Raw genomic sequence first — 20,749 nt, 5'->3', positions numbered from 1 at the left:
AAGTCATTTTAGAAATTTAATTTTCAACTATTTTAATATTAGTTTAAACTTTAATATAAAATTAAATTTTAAGGTTTAAACTTTAAATTCAATATAAACTTTAAACTTTAAAGTCAATTTTAAACTTTAAATTCAATATAAACTTTAAAATTTAAACTTTAAAGTCAATTTTAAACTTTAAAGTTTAAAGTTTAAGCTTAAATTCAATTGAACTTTAAAGTAACTTTAAAGTTTAAAGTTTTAGATTGAAGTTTTTTAATAATATAATTTTATTAATTAATAATATAATATTATATAATAATTAAAGTTAATAAAAAAATAAAAAAAATTACCGGTAAACAATGATCCGGTAAGAACCGGTTCCGGTCCGGTCCAAACCGGTTCCTATCCGGTAACTAAGGGACCAAACGGAACATTTGAAAATTTCCGGTAAAACCGGTTTCGTTAACTAAATCCGGTAACGAGGATCGGTTCCGGTACCTGTTCCGATAAAATCGATCCTGTTGATCCGGTCCTGTCCAATTGCCAGCCTTACTAATAATCGATAATAAAATCACATGAGCTAAATGTGGATTCCGATGTATATGCCCCATCGAAAGGACCCAATACACCCGGCCAAAGGTGTAGAGGAATGCTGGTGTGGTCACTAAAATGATGCCCACAGAAGGGACTTACAACCAACGTGGCTCGTAGTTCTGGGACTATATGGGTGGCTGATCCTAGTCCAACTCGGTATTATGCTACTCCCAATAGATTAAATGATTAACACATTATGACTGAATTTCTGAAATATACTGTATAGCTCAAAATACTGGCATGCAAACTAAGAATGCACATTTATATACTGATAATGAAACATTCAAACTGAGGCATGCACATCTGAAATATTCAAATATCTGACCTAGCATGTATAATTCAGGAACTAAAGAACTACCAAGCTAGGGTTCTGAAATTCATGCAAGAAACGAAGTAATAACATGATAATCACATAATAACTAATTCATGATAATCTGCTGAAATTCTAGAGACCCTAGGTCTAGTTAATAATAGGGAATCAAGAATCTGACTGAAATCTAGGGACCCAATGGGCGAAAGAAACCCACTAGTGAAATCCCACATACCTGGTGACGAATTCCATGGAGAAATCTTTCGATTTTGGGCTGGAACTGGCGGAATCTTGTTGTGTTCTTGAACTAGGGTTCTTGACCTCTTTTCTCCTCTTATGCTCTAATTTTGATTAATGAATTGACTTAGGTAAGTTCTAGTTATGTTTCTAGGCTTAAACTAACTAAAACTTCATAATTTAGGGTCTAAACGACGTAGTTTAGGGGTCAAAAGAATAAGAAAAAGACCAAAAAACCCCCGACTTAACTGCTGTCGGAGTGACTGATGGACGGGATTGACGGACTGTCGATCGACTGACGGTCTGTGCTGGTCATCCGTCGATCTGTACTGGAGGCTGAAATTTGGGGGTCTAACCTACAGCCCTGGACCACGGACCGTGGTCTGACCTACAGTCCGTAGGTCCTGGTGTAGGTCTACCTTAGCCAAATTTTTGGGGTGAGTTCTAGGAAAGGTTTTAGGTGTGAACCACTGACCACCAACACGGGTCGCGGGTCACCCTACGGTCCGTGGGTGGCGACCGTGAGTCGCACCTGCAACTTCTGGAAAACAGTTTTGCGGTCCATTTTCGGATATGGGATCTTACAGTAGTATGAACAAATGTTTTTGTGTCTTAGCTCAAAAATCATGACCTTTCCGAGAAGTCACAACACTTTGGAAAAGTCACAACTCTTTGGAAAAGTCACAATTTATTGAAAAAGTCACAACTCATTGGAAAAGTCACAACTCATCGAAAAATCACAACCTTTTGAAAAAATTCACAACTTATAGGAAAAGTCACAACTGATCGAAAAAGTCACAACCTAAGTTAGGGATATTATAGTAATTTAACATTCAAGTTAGGAGTTCATGTTTTTAAGATAAATATATATATATTTATGTAGTTGTATTGGAACTAATCTTATAAGATGTCCTACATGGTAATTTTGTGTCCCTACGTTACGTATATTATGTCATGTATGATATGTGTTTCTTTTTTTCAATTTTATATAAATTTAAGTGTTTACTTTTGTACACTCAATGTTGGAGGGCATGAATACTAGCTGAAGTCAGGGTAAATGGCATATATATGTATTATGTCTTATTTTATTAATACATGATTTTGGGTTCTTAAAATTAAAAAAAAAATCATAGATTTAACATGTTGTATCATTACAACAATAAAATAGACATTTAGTGGCAATATGTTGTCCTTATATTGTCGCAAAAACATTTAGAGGAAATTGAATTAATGTCATTATATCCAAAATTGCTAAAACCTTTAGCATCATCAAAGTGTTGGTTATAAATATTCATATTTATAATTATTGCTAAATATAATATAACAACTATTTTCTGAGAATCAGGTTACTGATAGACATCTGAATTTATAACAATTTGTAGAATATTCTCATACTATAAGGATATGATGATTCGATTGATTGAACAACTGGAGAAGCAATTGATATAGTTATTATTATCCTTGATTCATCTTGCGGGATAATATGTGTAAGACTTTATTAATTAATATGAGTAAAATGATAAACTCACTATACTAATCATTGTTTTTCTATATATAGATGTGTCGATTCAAAATTTAATAAGTAAAAAAAAGATGGATGAAGTATTTGTTATATATATATTGAGAAAAAACTGAAATATATCATCAAACTTTGAGAAAAAAACTCATTTATATCATCAGTTAAAAATTTGATTCATGCATGCCATTATAGCCGACCGATAGATTTTTAATCACATGTAGCATAATATGTACTATATATCGTGCACTAGTTAAGCTTAAAATAACATTATTCTGGATAAAATTGATTTCTTTTTCTTTTTTTTTAAATAATTAGATTACTTATTGGGAATTGGCAAATTTTCATTTCTACTGTAATAATTGAAAAGAATTAGTCGATCCTTTCATTTTTTTAATATATTAAGCCATCACCATTATGTTGTGAACGTTAAGACGTGGAGGATTTGACTTGACCCTATCATATTATATTTAGCAAAAAGCATAGATAGTATGGTAAATCAATATCAAATTTATCAAATCATAAAAATGTTACATGATCCAAAAGAAATATAAATTTAAATCAATTCGTAAAACATTCTCAAAATAAAAAATAAAATAAAATACAAACCCTTAAATTTATTTGGCTGTACCAGGAATTGGAGAAGTATACTTTAGAAGCTCTTTGTCCTTCTGAAAAATTAACATTTCATCTTCTGGTAATGTGATTAGTGCATCTATCCCTTCTTCACTCGGGTCATCAAAAAGCATGATACTTTTCTTCACTGGATATTTTGTATATGTAACTTTTATAGGGCTACCCCATCCAAAATTATTCTTACTATATAATCCAAAATTGCACACACTTGTTGATAAATAAATATCAAATATATCCTTCTCCATCATGTCTACAACACCTTTCATTTTTCCAAGTGCATATGGGACTATCTGATTCATATCTAGATTCTTCAACTCGTTTCGAACTTGTTGTTTAACTTTTTGCAACTGAGCAACATAGTTAGACAACTGTATCTCATTTTCTGTCATTGCTATTGTGCTATAGCCACATGTCGCATTTCCTATTGTGTCTAGTGGAATTAGAGGGCGTAAATTTATTACCTGGCTCATTAGAGATGGTTTAAAGAAGCCCAAATTTTCCATAGATGCAGTCGCCCCACATTTATGAATAAGTGCTGTGGCAACTTCAACACGAGTTGGATTTTGTATTCCTGTAATACTATTTTTGAGTCTTGTCAAATTTGAGGATGAGAAATTGTACATTCTTGACACATGTTGTTGTTGTGATTCAGGTGAAGCATTTATAGACATAATATTTGGACCACCATCCATTAGTGGAAAAAAAGTAGATGCATTAAATTGAGGAGATGGTTTGAAATCCACGTGTCGAGCTGTAGTGGCCCAATCATTAATGAATTTAGCAAAACTATATCCATCAGCAATTTTATGTGACATACATGCACTGACTGCTATTCCGCCACAATCAAAATGACTTAATTGAACCACTAGTGGACTTCGATTCAAGGTACTACACCAAGGCAAGTCTTGTTGGAAGACTACATCCGCAACATCATTAGAAGAGTTGTTGAGAATTTCGGACATTGAACAATTGATTTTGACATTTAAATACTCAGCACCTGTGTCATCACAATCGACATAGGTATTATTATCCTTGATTCGTCCCGCAAAGGGATAATAAGAGGATAATACTTTTGAAAGGGAGTTTTCAAGAATTTGTGATATTTGGTTTTTGTTATAATTTTCAGGTTTGGGGTACAATAAGGCCATTGGTGAATATTGAGGAAGATTTATGCAATCCATTAAAGAAAGATTGTGTTGTCTAAGTGAAGGAGGAGTAGGGGATAAAAGTTTAATCATTTTCCTAGAAAGAATTGTTGATGATGCCATTTTAGCTATCAAAAAGTTTGAATGTGCCCTTACACTTCCACATTCACACTTATATAGGCTACCAAAATAATTATTTCCTCCGTCCCATTTTATATGAGTTAGTTTGACTTACTACAAAATTTTATGCGTATGTAGACAAAATTTCATGCATAAATTAAGTTGGCACATATCTTTTGATGATTATATTCAGACACTTGGTTTAGTCAACTTCGAGGTATATATTTTTGATAAATAATTGGTGATATATAGTTCAAATAGGAAACACAAACAATTAATAGTCAAAAAAGTGATACTTCAGAATTGTTTTTAACCATTATCTCTAAAAGCTAAATTATTTATGAGTCCAACTGTGTGTTCTTAAGGAATTTTATCCCGTTATTATTGTTCAAGATTTCGAATTAATTCATCCCAAAATAGTATGAATTTTTTTTTTTGTAATAGCAACACTTTAAATTACAAAACTACGACGAACTCAAAAATAGTGCAAATTACACTTGACACGTTCTTTTATTTTAAAAAATAATACATAATTAAAAAGAATAAAGACTTCGAATTTCAATATATAAAATTTGAGATAAGATCTCTTAAAATTTGTAGCTAATTATTATTTTATTCCAGGTGTTTAATTGTAGCAATAAAATCCAATTAAAAAAGTACAGCCATGTGGAGAGGAAAATATATAAAAATAATTGTTGATCATCAGTATAATAATTTTATTAAATTTAGAGGAAATGACGTGCGTTCTTGTTCCATTAAACAAATTTGATTTTGAATAATTAAGAGAATATAATCAACCATATCAAAGATTTATGCTAATTATTTTTAAAAAAGTCATGTTGGTAATTTAAACATCAGGAAAGTAATTAATTTATTGCATGACGTGCTTGCTTGTTCCATTTAAATAAATTTATTAAACAACGTGCAAGTTTGTGAGTTGATATATCAATTTAAATAAAAAATAAAAATCCAAGTTTACTGAATTTAAAATATATATAAAAAAAAAAATTAAAAAACTTAATCCCTTCTTAGTATTCGAGGTATATGATTATTTTCTTTCAGGATGAAATGGATAAATCGCTTTGATGTTGCGTACAATGAATACAATAGGTAATCAAGAATTTACTTAACTAAAAATTTGAAGAAGCAATTTATATTTATTGTCAACAAAGAATAGTGTGAACATATGTTATTCATCAGAAAAGTCACAACATATTCAATGTGAAAGTGCACTATTCAAATTGCATCCTTTTTCCACATATCTTTTCGAGAAAACACCTATTCAATTCTGATTCACACCTTACGAAATCCAACAATCCCCCATAAGGATATCAATCTTGACATTTTCAAAAAACACAAAACTAAGACATAATACCTAACTATGCCCTTTAACTTGTCTTCTGTTGACATCCATGTCCTTCAAATTTGGGTGTGCACAAATCGACACTTAAACTTGTATAAAATTAAATAAGTAAACACACACATCTTACAAGACATAATACAGGTATGACATGAATTGCCATGGTAGGATGCAACATAGGACGAATAATAACCTGTCTATTTTTTCAATTTTATACAAATTTAAGTGTCTATTTGTGATCAAACTAAATGACACGTATACGTATTATACCGATAACTAATGAGGGACTAATTGTTGATTGTTCATCAATAAACTATAGTACTTCACAGCTGCCATATATATTTTGTGATTCATTAGCCAACTAATTGATCTTTTGAATATCCTAAAAAAAAATCTCAAACGTGCAAACATTTAGTTTCTTATTTAATTATTCCATTTTAATACATTAAATTCCATCTACAAATATATCTTACTTGTTAGCTCAACAATTAATTGCTAGAGGACCAAAAATGACTAATAACAACAATAGTTTTGAAGGGTCCTCTTCAATATTTAGTGAAAAAATGTCACAAAAGGCAAATGAAATTAAAAAAGAGAGAAATATTAATACTAATACTATTGCATTTTACAAGCTTTTTTCATTTGCTGATAATATTGACATAATATTGATATTTTTGGGAACAATTGGTGCTTTTGGAAATGGACTAGCTCAGATTATTTTGCCTGTGTTGTTTGGAGATTTGGTGGACTCATTTGGATTAAACCAAACTTCAGGGGTGCTTCAAGAAGTTTCCAAGGTAATTTATTTTTGTAACAATTTATTAGTAAAATTGTTTGCGCTTTGCGTTTGTATATTTAAGTATTACAGTCATTTTAAATGTCATATATTTGAAACACTTAGTTCTATGCATTTCTCTTATTACTGGCTTTTTATCCCCGTGAACAGTGTTTTAATGATTAGGCTGGAATAGTGATATGATTCGAACCTGCAATCTTTAGGTCATGAGTCTGACGAGTGGATCGGTTCCTTTTATACCGTTTCCCTCTTCACTTTTGAATCACACAAAGATTTTTAGTTCAGCTGAGCTATCTTAATTACTATGAATTTTTTTTTTTAAAAAAAATGTAAATTCTCCTTTCCCCGAATCCTAACGATGATTGAAGCCTCTATATTAAAGGTTTTACGCGACTTTATCTTTTCGAAGATAGACAAACTCTTCTTTACGTACACAAGTTGATGTACAAAATTGAAGACGATCACGTTTGAATGTGATAGGCCGTGTTGAAAATGTAATTAAGTAAATAAAGTATTTTTTTAAAAAAAATAACTAAATGAGATAGTCATACACTACATTATAGAATCAAAACAAGCCTAGGGGAAAAGGAGATTTAGACTTGTATATGAGACAACATGTTGAGAATATAACTAAATGAATTAACACATAAGATCAATAGTATAATTGAGATGGTCAAATAAAAAGATTAAGAGCGAAGGATAAAAAATACACCTAAAATATTTGTTTTTTATAAATTTCATACGTGAACTATGAGGTGTGAGTTTTCTTATGCAAAGTATTGTCGAATGTTTATTGAAACATACTTCAATTATTTACAACAATAACATATTCAGTAAAATCTCACAAAATGAGATATATGTGGAAGGTTGAGTGTATACCCCAGGGCGGCGCCCCTTTGTGGTCAGGTGTCATCCGAACCCTCTTCGATGAAAATTATTATTCATACATGGCTAAAGTATTTTTTTCATCTATACGGTAGATGCTGAACCCCTATCGGCTAGTTTATGTGTTTGCTTGTTCAGATTTTGAACTCGTTGGTGAAAATCCTAGCTCAGCCACATTTCACACCCCCTAGTTCTTGCTCCTACTCTCGGACGAGAGGTAGAGATGTTGTTTCTGAAACACCCGTGACTCTAGTAATACCTTAACTATGTAGATAATGTGTTGGATGAAACTAGATAATGAGAATCAAGGAAGATGAAAGTGCGAGGAAATAATGTAGAGAAGGTGTTTGATGAAACTTCCCAAAGAAGAAACCTGATGTGGTCAATCTATCGTTATTTGTTAACATATACATTGCTGTTTAGCAACAAAAGTTGCTAAATCCTTCATATGTGCATATTATGAACAATCATGACTCTTGTTAAGCTATGCTATTTTTCAGGTATCATTAAAAATGGTTTATTTGGCCATGGCTTCAGGTGTAGCAGCATTGCTTCGTAAGTCTTAACTAACTATATTTTGTTTGTGCTAATTGTTTTCTAAGTTGCTAAAAATTTTGTGATATTTGTTTGGTAGAGGTGTCATGTTGGATGCTTACTGCAGAGCGACAAGCTGCACGACTAAGGGTATTGTATTTAAGAAGTACTCTGCGACAAGATGTTAGTTTCTTTGATAAGGAAGTAAATACAGGGGAAGTTATTGGGAAAATGTCTGGTGACATTTTTGTCATACAAGATGCTATGGGCGAGAAGGTACGAGAGTGTTGTTGAAAATCTTAAAAGAAAAAAGTTTTGGATATGTATATATGTTATATAAAATTTTTGCTTATGCTCAGGTAGGGAGGCTCATAAGGTACATGACAATGTTTATAGGAGGATTTGTTACTGCGTTCATCAAGGGGTGGCATCTAGCACTTGTTATGATTTCACCCATTGTTCCACTGGCGATAGTTCTTGGTGTCATGTACCTCTTCATGTCTAGAAAGGCTTCGCTTTCACAAAAAGCTTATTCTAATGCAGCCAATGTAGTTGAGCAAACAATTAGTTCCATCAGAACAGTAAGACTTTAACCTTACAACTTAATGTTTATTTTCCTGTCATTTTAAACATTAATGAACCAAATGTGTCATGGCGATGAAAGAAATAAGCCAACTATTAACGGATGGCAATGCTAATCTTACATGAAATGTTGGTTTTTACTTTGAGGGATGTCATTTATATCAGAGGTAACATACTTTCTCTAACTTTTACATTGTACAGGTTGCATCGTTCACAGGTGAAAAGGAGGCTTGCGAGAAGTATAATAAGTCCTTAGAGAAGGCATACAGATCTGGTGTATATGAAGGACTTGCAAGTGGCTTAGGCATGGGATCAGCCAATTTTATTCTCTTCTGCAATTATGCTTTGGCTTTTTGGTATGGTGGAAAGTTGGTCTTGGAGAAAGGATACACAGGAGGTTCAGTGTTGAGCGTAACTCTAGCTGTGTTAACTGCTTCAATGTGAGTAGTTTGTCGATCAATCTTGAGTAACTTCAAACATGATTTCATGTTTAATGTGCTGATCATTTAAAAACTATTTTGTAGGTCAATAGGTGAGGCATCTCCTTGCTTAGCAGCATTTACAGCAGGGAAAGCTGCTGCTTACAAGATGTTTGAGATTATAAAAAGAAATCCAGAGATTGATGTGTACAACAATAGTGGGATAATTTTGGATGACATCCGTGGAGAGATAGAGATAAAACATGTCTGTTTTAGCTATCCAAGTAGACCAACAGAGAGAATACTCAACGATTTTTCATTGTTAATCCCAAGTGGAAAATCTACTGCTTTGGTTGGTGGAAGTGGAAGTGGGAAGTCCACAATTATTAGTTTAATTGAGAGATTCTATGATCCACAATCAGGTGAAATTTTTGTAGACGGACGTAATCTCAAAGAGTTTCAGGTTAAGTGGATTAGACAGAAAATTGCTCTAGTAAGTCAAGAACCTACATTGTTTGCAACTAGTATCAAGGAAAATATTGCATATGGGAAAGATGGAGCCACCAAAGAAGAAATTGAAGCAGCAATTGAGATGGCAAATGCAGCCAAATTTATTAATAGGCTACCTGAGGTTCATATTTTTAATATGTTTTTGTTTGACTTGATTCGAATGATCGTACATGAACTTTGTTTTTAATTAAATGATTTTTCTTGTAGGGAATAGAGACAAATGTCGGTGAACGTGGAACTCAACTCTCTGGTGGACAAAAGCAGAGAATTGCTATAGCAAGGGCAATTCTGAAAGACCCTCGTATTTTACTTCTAGATGAGGCAACAAGTGCTCTAGATGCTGAGTCAGAGAGAGTTGTACAAGAAGCACTTGACAAAATTATGGTTGATAGAACAACCATAATAGTCGCACATCGCTTAAGTACAGTGAGGAATGCTGATAATATTGCTGTCGTTCATCAAGGCAAAATTGTTGAGGAAGGTATAAACATTTATAAATTCAAAGGAAAGCCATAATACAAGATATCTTTTTCCATGCCGATGTTCTCGGATATTGAATGCTAATATCATTATTTATATATCTCAGGTAAACACTTTGAGCTATTGAAAAATCCACAGGGAGCATACTCGCAACTTATTCGCTTGCAGGAAGTATCTCAAGCAAAAGAGCAACTTTGCCGGGATGATGCACAACATTTTTCTACTGAGTTAAGACCGGAATCCAGAAACAATGATAATATTACAGTAATTGAAGAAATTCCTGAGACTAGATTGGCAGAAAGCTCAGATATTAATTCAGAAGAATCTAAAAAGCTTGAAAAGAATCCAGTTACTCGCCTTGCGCATCTTAATAAGTCGGAGTTTCCTATAATTCTTGTGGGAGCAATAATTGCAATAATATCGGGTTGTGTACTCCCCGTTTTTGGACTAATTTTGTCCAACACTGTTAAATCATTTTATGAGCCACCGGAGGATCTAAAGAAAGATTCACAATTTTGGTCACTCATGATTGTGGTTCTTGCAACAGTACTTCTGATTACATCTCCACTAGAGACACTATTTTTTACTGTGGCTGGTTGTAAGTTGATCCGACGAATTAGATCAATGTGCTTTCAAAAGGTTGTCCACATGGAAATTGGTTGGTTTGATAAGACAGAGAACTCAGTTGGAAGGCTAGCCACAAAGCTCTCTACTGATGCAGCTATTGTTCGAGTTCTAGTAGGGGATGTATTGGCAAAAATAACTAAAGATATTGCAGCTGCAACTGTTGCGGCATTGATTGCTTTTCAAGCAAGTTGGTTGTTGTCTCTTCTTCTTATATCCATGATACCATTCATGATAGGCAACCTTTATCTTCATGGCAAGCTCACTCAAGGGTTTGGTTCAGACTCCAAGGTTTGTTTTATAATTTTCACTACGTTTCTGTTGGCTTGTATGAATCCACCACGAGTCAAGAGACCAGCTTAAAACTCAATTGTCAACATTCTTTTTTCTTCTTCTTCTGCAGAAGTTGTACGAGCAAGCAAGTCAGATAGCCAACGATGCAGTCGCAAATATAAGAACAATTGCTTCTTTTTCTGCAGAAGAGAAGGTAGTGGAGTTATATACGAAGGCAAGTGACATTAAGGGAAAGACAAAAAAAGGAATGATCAGTGGGATTAGTTACGCTGTTACAACTACATTTTTATTCCTTGTATATGCAGCAAGTGGTTATGCTGGAGCTCGACTTATACAAGATGGCAAAATTACATTTACTGATCATTTTCGCGTAAGCTTTAATTTACTTCACATGCTTTATATATGATGTTTTTTTTCCCAATAAATGATAGAAAAGGGAAACTAGAAGTTTGATTTAATTATGAAAGCTTTCTTTGTCTTTCATCCATCAGTCTATATAGAACCCAATATACAATCCTACAACCTTGAATCTTGATACTTGAACTTTGTCATTGAGATGAGGTAAGTTAGAAATGAAAAAGGAAAAAATGTTAATATACCGTTAAAATCTGGATCATTTGTGTAATGGTAGGGGTATATGTGAGCTACTTTTGTAACGAGGTGTATATATATGAGCTCTAAATCGCAAAGTTCAGGGGTATATCAGGCCCTTTTCCCAAGTCATAGATACTTTTATGCCTACAAGGGTGAAATGATAAGTTAAAAGTTAAAATTGTTTCTAAATATAAAACGGATAATTCTTTGTTGAGACAGACAAAAAAGAAAGTGAATCATATAAATTGGCTCTCTCCAAGAGAGAGTAATAACTCTTCCCTCATATAACTTTATTTTATCCCTTGCAGGTTTTCTTTGCTGTGTTTTTAGCAGCATTAAGTGTTTCTCAGTCAAGCTTCATCCTTAATGATTTAAAAAGAGCTAAGAGTGCTGCTGCTTCAATATTTTCTATATTAGATAGAAAATCAAAGATAGATTCGAGTAAAGAGGATGGTTTAATTTTAAACCAAAGCAAAGGAGTGATAGAGTTTAAACAGGTATGCTTTGCATATGCAACGAGGCCAGACATCCAAGTTCTTAATGGCTTCAACTTGACAATTTCGAGTGGACAGGTATGTGTATCTCTCAAATAACAGTGATATTTATATTAGACAGTGTCCTTTCTAGATATTAACATTTACATTTGATTACTTACATACAGTCAGTTGCTTTAGTCGGAGAAAGTGGCTGCGGGAAGTCTACAGTGATTTCACTCTTACAACGATATTATAATTTTTCTTCGGGCCAAATTATGCTTGACGGGATTGACATTCAAAATTTCAATTTGAAATGGCTGAGGCATCAAATGGGGCTTGTGAGCCAAGAACCAGTTCTGTTTAATGACACAATCCGAGCCAACATAATGTATGGAAAGGAAGCTGAAGAGGCAACTGAAGCAGAATTAATCGCTGCAACAAAATTAGCAAATGCCCACAAGTTCATTTCTGGCATACAACAGGTCATCTCATATTGAAATATCTATAAATATTTGACTGTGAATTCAATTGTAGCAAGTCGTTCCAGGAACTCAGACTTCACATCCTGGATCCACCTCTGACAATTACATTTCAAGATTCTATGCTTTCAATGTTTCTAAACCTCCAAATCTGGGATTTCAGGGGTACGATACCATAGTTGGAGAGCGAGCTGTTAAGCTTTCAGGTGGTCAGAAACAACGAATTGCCATTGCACGAGCTATTATGAAGAATCCAAAAATATTGTTACTGGATGAAGCTACGAGTGCACTCGATGCAGAATCTGAAAGGATTGTCCAAATGGCATTAGACCAAATCATGGTAAATCGAACTACGATCATTGTAGCACACAGATTATCAACAATCAAGGAAGCAGACATAATTTGTGTGGTGAAAAATGGAGCCATTGTAGAACAAGGAAACCATGATACTCTTATTAGTAATGAAAATGGACAATATACCTCTCTTGTCAAACATCATATGGGATCTATCTAATTTTTTTTTTTCTCATTCATCATATTCATTTCTAAATTGGATTTTCTCGTGATTCATATTTGTTAAAAATTTAAGATATTCAATAATTATTTATTATTTTTTCTTTCAACGATTCGATTTACATAGTATTTATGCTTATAGTCGTATTTATCATATCATCATCATACCACAAATAAGAACTTGTTAATTTCATTAATCATCATTTTATCATGTCAACACATATGGAATAGAGCTAACTAATTATGTAAATCACTATATGTTGATATGAGACTCTTTAATTTCTCCTTGGAAATTTTACCTTTTTACTTTGCAGTATTTGATTTTATTTTATTTTGGAGGTTAGATATTGTGTTCATTTATTGTTGCGTAAGAACTTGGTAAATTATTTGGTTTATACAGTGTTTTCAAAAACATTTTCAAAAAAGGCTCATTTATGTCATCCGTTAAAAGTTCAGCTCATCTATGTCATTTTCGTTTGAAAAAAAGACTCATTTATGCCATTATTTGTAAACTAAAAATATTTTCGATTTTGCAAAACTATTTTTTACATGTGGTCAATTATGATTCGGTCACATCATTAATTAAATCATTTTAAAAGGGTAGAGGCTCAAATATGCCATCAAACTTTGAGAAAAGGCTCATCTAAGTCATCCGCTAAAAGTTTGGCTCATCTATGTCATTTCAACTAATAAATAATGGTATGGATGAACCTTTTCTCAAACGGAAATGGTATAGATAAACCAAACTTTTAACGGATGACATAGATGAGTTTTTTCTCAAATTTCGATGACATATTTGAGCCTCTATTCTATATTAACCAAATTTGTGAGACAATGCACACTTTATTAAGAAAAACATTCAAGGATATAATTTAAACCTTACTTTCCACTATTGCAAAATCATAAATATAACTTTGCAAATAGTGCAATTTAATCTCCTAGAAAATATCAAACTTCATTAAATGAAAGAGCTAATATGGAAAAAATTTCAAACATTCATCTTGAATTTTGTACAATGAAAAAAGCCTCAAAAATTCAGTTAATATGGAATAGAGCTGCTACCGATGGATGTGGTCTATCCAGCAAATGGATGTCTATAATGGTTACTTGCAATTATGACATAACTCAACGATACTCCCCATAAACAAAACTCCTTATTGTATTTTGCTATGAAAATAAGTATAGATTCCCAAACTTTTCCTCTAAGTAAAGAATAACCAAATATTGAAGAGAATTAATTATATTTTCCTCTCCGGAAAAGTAAAACAAATTACTCCATAATTCTTCGACTTTCCTTTCATAAAAGCGTAAAACTCAAACATGGTTTGATAAATCAGGACAAAACCCTAACGAATTGGTTTATTCAAGGAATTGAATGTTGAGTTGCAGTTACCAGTTGTCTTGCATTGTGATAGTAAAGTTGTCACAGCTAATCTTATATTTCATGAAAGGTACAAAATAGGGAAAATGTAAACAGAGGAATAAGTTAGATGGAGACGAAGGATATTATTTAAACTTTTTGCGATGTTCCATGGTATTTTCCGTAGTACATATTAAGAATGAACAGAAAATGAAATTATGTATACCCCATATGATGTTTAATAAGAGAGGCATAGTGACCGTTTTCGTTACTCAGAAGAGTATCATGGTTTCCTTCCTCTGCAACGACTCCATTTTTCAAAACACAAACTACCTCTGCTTCCTTAATTGTTGATAATCTGTGTGCTATTATAATCGCAGTTCTATTGACCATTGTTTGTTCTAATGCCATTTAGACCATCCTTTCAGATTCTGCATCAAGTGCACTGGTGGCTTCATCCAGTAATAATATTATGGGATTCTTCAAAATAGCGCGTGCAATGGCGATACGTTGTTTCTGACCACCTGAAAGCTGAGCACCTCGCTCCCCAACCATGGTATCGTACCCCTGAATGAGCACAAAAAGTAAGCCTCCTACCTTACATATACGTTACGTTATATTGAATTATTAATATTTTCTAACCTGCTGTAAGTTAGAAATGAACTGGTGTGCATTTGCCAATTTTGCTGCAGCTATTAATTCTGCTTCACTTGCATCTCCAGCTTCCTTCCCATACATTATATTGGCTCGGATTGTGTTGTTGAACAGAATTGGTTCTTGGCTCACAAGCCCCATTTGATGCCTTAGCCATTTCAAATTGAAATTTTGAATGTCAATCCCATCAAGCATAATTTGACCCGAACCAAAATTATAATATCGTTGTAAGAGTGAGATCACTGTAGACTTTCCACAGCCACTTTCTCCGACTAAAGCAACTGTCTGTATGTTCATAATCAAATGTAAATGTTCATGATTCATGAAATACACAATGTTCATAATTCATATATATATATATATATATATATGTATGTATACCTGGCCACTCGATATTGTCAAGCTGAAGCCGTTAAGAACTTGGATGTTTGGCCGCGTTGGATATGCAAAGCATACTTGTTTAAACTCGATATCTCCTTTGCTTTGGTCTAACGTTAAACCGTCCTGTTTACTCGAATCTATCTTTGAATTTCTATCTAATATAGAAAATATTGAAGCAGCAGCAGTCTTAGCTTTTGTAAAATCATTCATAAAGGTTGATCTAGAAATAACTACAGATGTCAAAAACACAGCAAGGAAAACCTGCGAGGACATATGAGGCGGACTTATTAATTTGTCTTGCCCAAGGATATTAGGCAACATGTAAAGTAAATACTTACGCGGAAAGTAGCAGAATTTGAAATTGTCCCATTATCTACAAGGCGAGCGCCAGCGTAGCCACTTGCTGCATATACAAGGAAAATGAATGAAGACGTAATACCATAACTGATACCACTAATCATCTCTTTTCTAGTCACGGTCATTATTGGGACATCACTTTCCTTTTCATATAGCTCCACCACCTTCTCTTCTACACAAAATGAAACAACTGTTCTTATATTACTGACGGCATCATTGACTACTCGACTTGCTTTCTCATACTTCTGCAATAACAAAAACGAAAAGAAGAATAAGCTAAGGTTTCAGACGGACATTTTTATTGTTATAAAGGTTTCTTAGCTAGCTTCTTGACAAACCTTTGCATCAGTACCAAATCCTTTAACAAACTTGTTCTGAACATAAATGCTGGCCATCATAAATGGTACCATGGCTAAGATAATAAGAGACAATAACCAACTTGCTCGAAAAGCAATCACAATCCCAATAATTGCAGCTGCAAGATCTTTAGTTATTTTTGCCAATATATCCCCCACTAGAACTCGAACAATAGTTGCATCAGTAGAGAGCTTTGTGGCTATCACTCCAATGGAGTTCTCTGGCTCATCAAACCAACCAATTTCCATGTGGACAGCCTTTTGAAAGCACATCGATCTAATTCGTTGGATCAACTTACAACCAGCCACGGTAAAAATAAATGTCTCTAGTGGAGATGAAATCAGCAATATTGTTCCAAGAACCACAATCATGAGTGACCAAAATTGTGAATCTTTCTTTAGTTCATCTGGTGGCTCATAAAATGATTTAAGTATGTTGGAAAATATTAAACCAGAAACTGGGAGGACGGAACCAGAAACTGTTGCAACTACTGCTCCCACAAGAAGAATAGGAAACTCGGGCTTATTCAAATGTGCAAGGCGAATAATATGACCTTTTTCGAGATTTTTAGATACTTTTAAATTAGCATCTGAACTTTTTGGCAATATAGTCTCAGGAATTCCTTTAACTTCTGTAGTATCATAATTTTCACTGTATTCTGGTCTTGACTCAGTAGAAAGAAGTTGTGAATCATTGAGGCAAAGTAGCTCTTTTTCTTGATTTACTTCCTGCAAGCAAATAAGCTGCGAGTATGCTCCCTCAGGATCTTTCAATAGCTCAAAGTGTTTACCTGAGAAGTATGATGAGCGTTAGCATTCAATATCCGAGAACATTAGTGTGTGTGTGTGTGTGTAATTAGCTCAAGTCATTCAGCAGTGTTTCGAGAAAATATGTAGAAGAATTCATACACATTTGCTTATACCTTCTTCAACAATTGTGCCTCGATGAATGACAGCAATATTATCAGCATTCCTCACTGTACTGAGGCGATGCGCGACTATTATGGTTGTTCTATCAACCATAATTTTGTCAAGTGCTTCTTGGACAACACTCTCTGATTCAGCATCTAGAGCACTTGTTGCCTTGTCTAGGAGTAAAATGTGAGGGTCTTTCAGAATTGCCCTTGCTATAGCTATTCTCTGCTTTTGTCCACCAGAGAGTTGAGTTCCACGTTCACCGACATTTGTCTCTATTCCCTACAGGAAAATTCAGTCCATTGAACATAATCTACGTACGTACATCATATATTCTAATCAAATAATCAAACAATAACACACGAACCTCGGGTAGTCTGTTAATAAATTTAGATGCATTCGCAATCTCAATTGCTGCTTCAATTTCTTCTTTGGTGGCTCCATCTTTCCCATATGCAACATTTTCCTTGATGCTAGTTGAAAAAAGAGTAGGTTCTTGACTTACTAGAGCAATTTTCTGTCTAATCCACTTAACCTGAAAGTCTTACGTCCGTCTATAAAAATTTCACCTGATTGTGGATCATAGAATCTCTCAATTAAACTAATAATTGTGGACTTTCCACTTCCGCTTCCACCAACCAAAGCAGTAGACTTTCCACTTGGGATTAACAATGAAAACTCGTTGAGTATTCTCTCTGTTGGTCTACTCGGATAGCTAAAACAGACATGTTTTAACTCTATATCTCCACGGATGTCGTCCAAAATTATCCCACTATTGTTGTACACATCAATCTCTGAATTTCTGTTTATATCTCGTACGCAGCAGCTTTCCCTGCTGTAAATGCAGCAAAGCAAGGAGATGCCTCACCTATTGACCTACCAAAAAAAAAAAACATGTAAATGATGGATCGTCACATTAAAACATATTTGAAGATTCATTGACACTCACATTGAAGCATTTAACACAGCTAGAGTTATAGTCAACACTGAACCTCCTGTGTAACCTTTCTCCAAGATCATCTTTCCACCATACCAGAAAGCCAAAGCATAATTGCAGAAGAGAATAAATTGGGACAATCCGAAGCCTAAGCCATTTGCAAGTCCTTCATGTATACCCGATTTGTATGCCTTTTGTAAGGACTTGTTTTACTCCTCAAAAGCCTGCTTTTCACCTGTGAATGATGCAACCTATAGACATAAAGTGAGATTTAGTATTTAACTAAAACACATAAACGAATAAACATTAAGTTAGTCTTACTGTTCTGATGGAACCGAGTGTTTGCTCAACTACATTGGCTGCCTTAGAATAAGCTTTGTGTGACTGCGATGCCTGTCTAGACATGAGGAGGAACATGACACCGACAACTATTATCAGTGGAACGACAGGTGAAACCATAACAAGTGCTAGAAGCCACCCCTTGGCGAACGCAATAGAAAATGCTCCTATAAACATTGTTATGAACCTTATCATCTTCCCCACCTGACCATAACCAATAGTTAGAATTCATAATATACATACATATAGCTCTAGTTACATATTTCCCAAACTTTTTTATATATCGTCGTACCTTATCACCCATAGCATCTTGTATGATAAAAATGTCACCAGACATTTTCCCAATAACTTCACCTGTACTTACTTCCTTATCAAAGAAACTAACTTCTTGTCGCAGAACGCTTTTTAAATACAACACCCTTAGACGTGCAGCTTGTCGCTCTGCAGTTAGTGTCCAACAACAACCTCTACCAAACAAATAACACAAATTTTTAGCAACTTTTGCTACTAATTCATACTTGAAACAAAATTTAGCTTAGTTCTTTAAGACTTACGAAGCGTTGCTGATACACCTGAACCAATGGCCAAATAAACAAGTTTTAGTGATATCTGAAAAACAACATAGCTTAACATACAATGGAAACAAGGTTCATATAATATGAAAAATTATAAATATGTCGCTATTCAACACACAAACTTAAAATTTTTTTGCAACACCTTAACCACTGTACAAATCTTCAACTTATATCAAGACACGTCAATACTGATACATATGTACCTATAAAACAAAACTAAAATACTGGCAGGGGCAAGTGTAGCTCCGCGCCCGCCCCTGCCTTAAAGCAGGGATGTGGGACTCTCTACACATACACATTTCTACTAGGCATTCCATAAAACAAGTTGTCTATCAAGTGGTGAAAAAACATTCAACAAAAAACAAAAATATTTCACTATCCGTTTTATATCAAGAAATACGTGGCGTAACTCTCATACAACAGTTAACACCATATGTATAGGTGGATTTACCCATCTAGTCCCATTAAAATAGGATCCACACAAGGAAAAACACTTGTTATTCGTTTTGAAACACTTTTCTATTTCTAGCTAGCGTTTTGTTTTTTGTTATTTCAACTACCGCATAACGCGTTTGACTAATATGATAGAAAGGGTCTTTGTAGCTCATATCAAGATAAAAAGCGTGGCACTTTTCGAAACACATTCTATTTCTAGTTAACATTATTTTTTTAATTACAACTACTGCACTTGACTAATAAGATAGAAAGAATCTTTCTCGCTTATATCAAGGGAGGACGAGGGAGAGAGGAAGGGCACATTACGTTTTTTATGAGGTTTAAATAAACCATCTACGTCAACGATAGAAGGTAGGAAGCTTACCAAGTGAGATAGCCCTCAAATTCTGTTCTAGTTTATGCAAGTAAATAATGTGTCTCACAAAAGGATGTTATAACCACATATTAGGTGTCATGCCGAAGCTAACAAAGCAAACCTCTAAAGGTGACAAACGAGAAATATGCCAAAAAGACACAAGCATTTTATAATGGGGTGAATTCGGTCAATCGACCTACATCCACAAGAGGAGATGACCGATTCACTATATAAAAGAGAGTACAAAATATATACAAAGAGGTTCACACAAATGTTAACACAACAATTGTGTCTCACCGTTTATCCCCTACACAAAACTCTCAAAACCCCTAGAACTACACTGTGATTGCTACTTATAGAGTCATAAATCTTTTCCTACAAGAAAAGGACTAGTCAGATATAGAGATTACATATTTTTCTTTTTCCTGAAAGGAAAAAAGCAATTATGATAAGAAACTCAGGACTATCATAAATCATCTAATATATATATATATATATATATATATTACCTTGGAAACTTGTTGAAGAACAACTGAAGTTAGGTTTAGTCCAAATGCATCCACCAATTTCCCAAACAAGAGAGGCACAATAACTTGGCATAGTCCAGTCCCAAAAGCACCTATTGTTCCCAAAAACATCAATATTTTATCAATATTATCAGCAAATGATAAGAGTTTGTAAAATGGAATAGTATTGATGATGTTAATGCTTCTCTCTTTCTTAATTTCACTTTCCTTTTTAACACTATAGTTGTTATTAGACATATTTGGTTCTCTAACAAAAAATTATTGAGGAAAAGTGATAGTTGAATATATTTAAGAAAAAATTATTGAGGAAAAGTGATAGTTGAATATATTTAAGTGGTATAAAATAAAATAAAAAATTGTAGTTGATATAATAATATAATTATATGTTTGACCCTTGCAATATTAGTGTAAAATGTGAGTCCCTTTGCAATATCTATTAGTGTCTCTACCT

The 20,749-nt window shown here is 33.7% G+C and overlaps 2 protein-coding genes and 1 pseudogene across 2 annotated transcripts; 1 reads left to right on the top strand and 2 right to left on the bottom strand.

The window, feature by feature from the left end:
* Positions 1-3,256: 3,256 nt before the first annotated feature.
* On the bottom strand, positions 3,257-4,543 carry LOC125844105 (acylsugar acyltransferase 3-like). Its single transcript, XM_049523354.1, has one exon. It carries the CDS (start codon positions 4,541-4,543, stop codon positions 3,257-3,259), a length of 1,287 nt encoding a protein of 428 aa, XP_049379311.1.
* A 3,153-nt stretch (positions 4,544-7,696) lies between these two features.
* Positions 7,697-13,089, top strand: LOC125844090 (ABC transporter B family member 21-like). The gene is made up of 11 exons (XM_049523331.1): positions 7,697-8,136; positions 8,216-8,391; positions 8,475-8,696; positions 8,899-9,137; positions 9,222-9,747; positions 9,834-10,107; positions 10,213-11,021; positions 11,134-11,394; positions 11,927-12,190; positions 12,280-12,576; positions 12,737-13,089. Exons 1-11 carry the CDS (start codon positions 8,094-8,096, stop codon positions 13,085-13,087), a joined length of 3,462 nt encoding a protein of 1,153 aa, XP_049379288.1. The 5' UTR covers positions 7,697-8,093; the 3' UTR covers positions 13,088-13,089.
* A 1,573-nt stretch (positions 13,090-14,662) lies between these two features.
* Positions 14,663-20,535, bottom strand: LOC125844575 (ABC transporter B family member 21-like; annotated as a pseudogene).
* Positions 20,536-20,749: the final 214 nt, after the last annotated feature.

The sequence above is a fragment of the Solanum stenotomum genome, chromosome 11, assembly GCF_019186545.1.
Source record: "Solanum stenotomum isolate F172 chromosome 11, ASM1918654v1, whole genome shotgun sequence".
Lineage (NCBI taxonomy): Eukaryota > Viridiplantae > Streptophyta > Magnoliopsida > Solanales > Solanaceae > Solanum > Solanum stenotomum.
The sequence above is the reverse complement of the archived record's forward strand: the minus strand, read 5'-3'. Positions and strand labels throughout refer to the sequence as shown.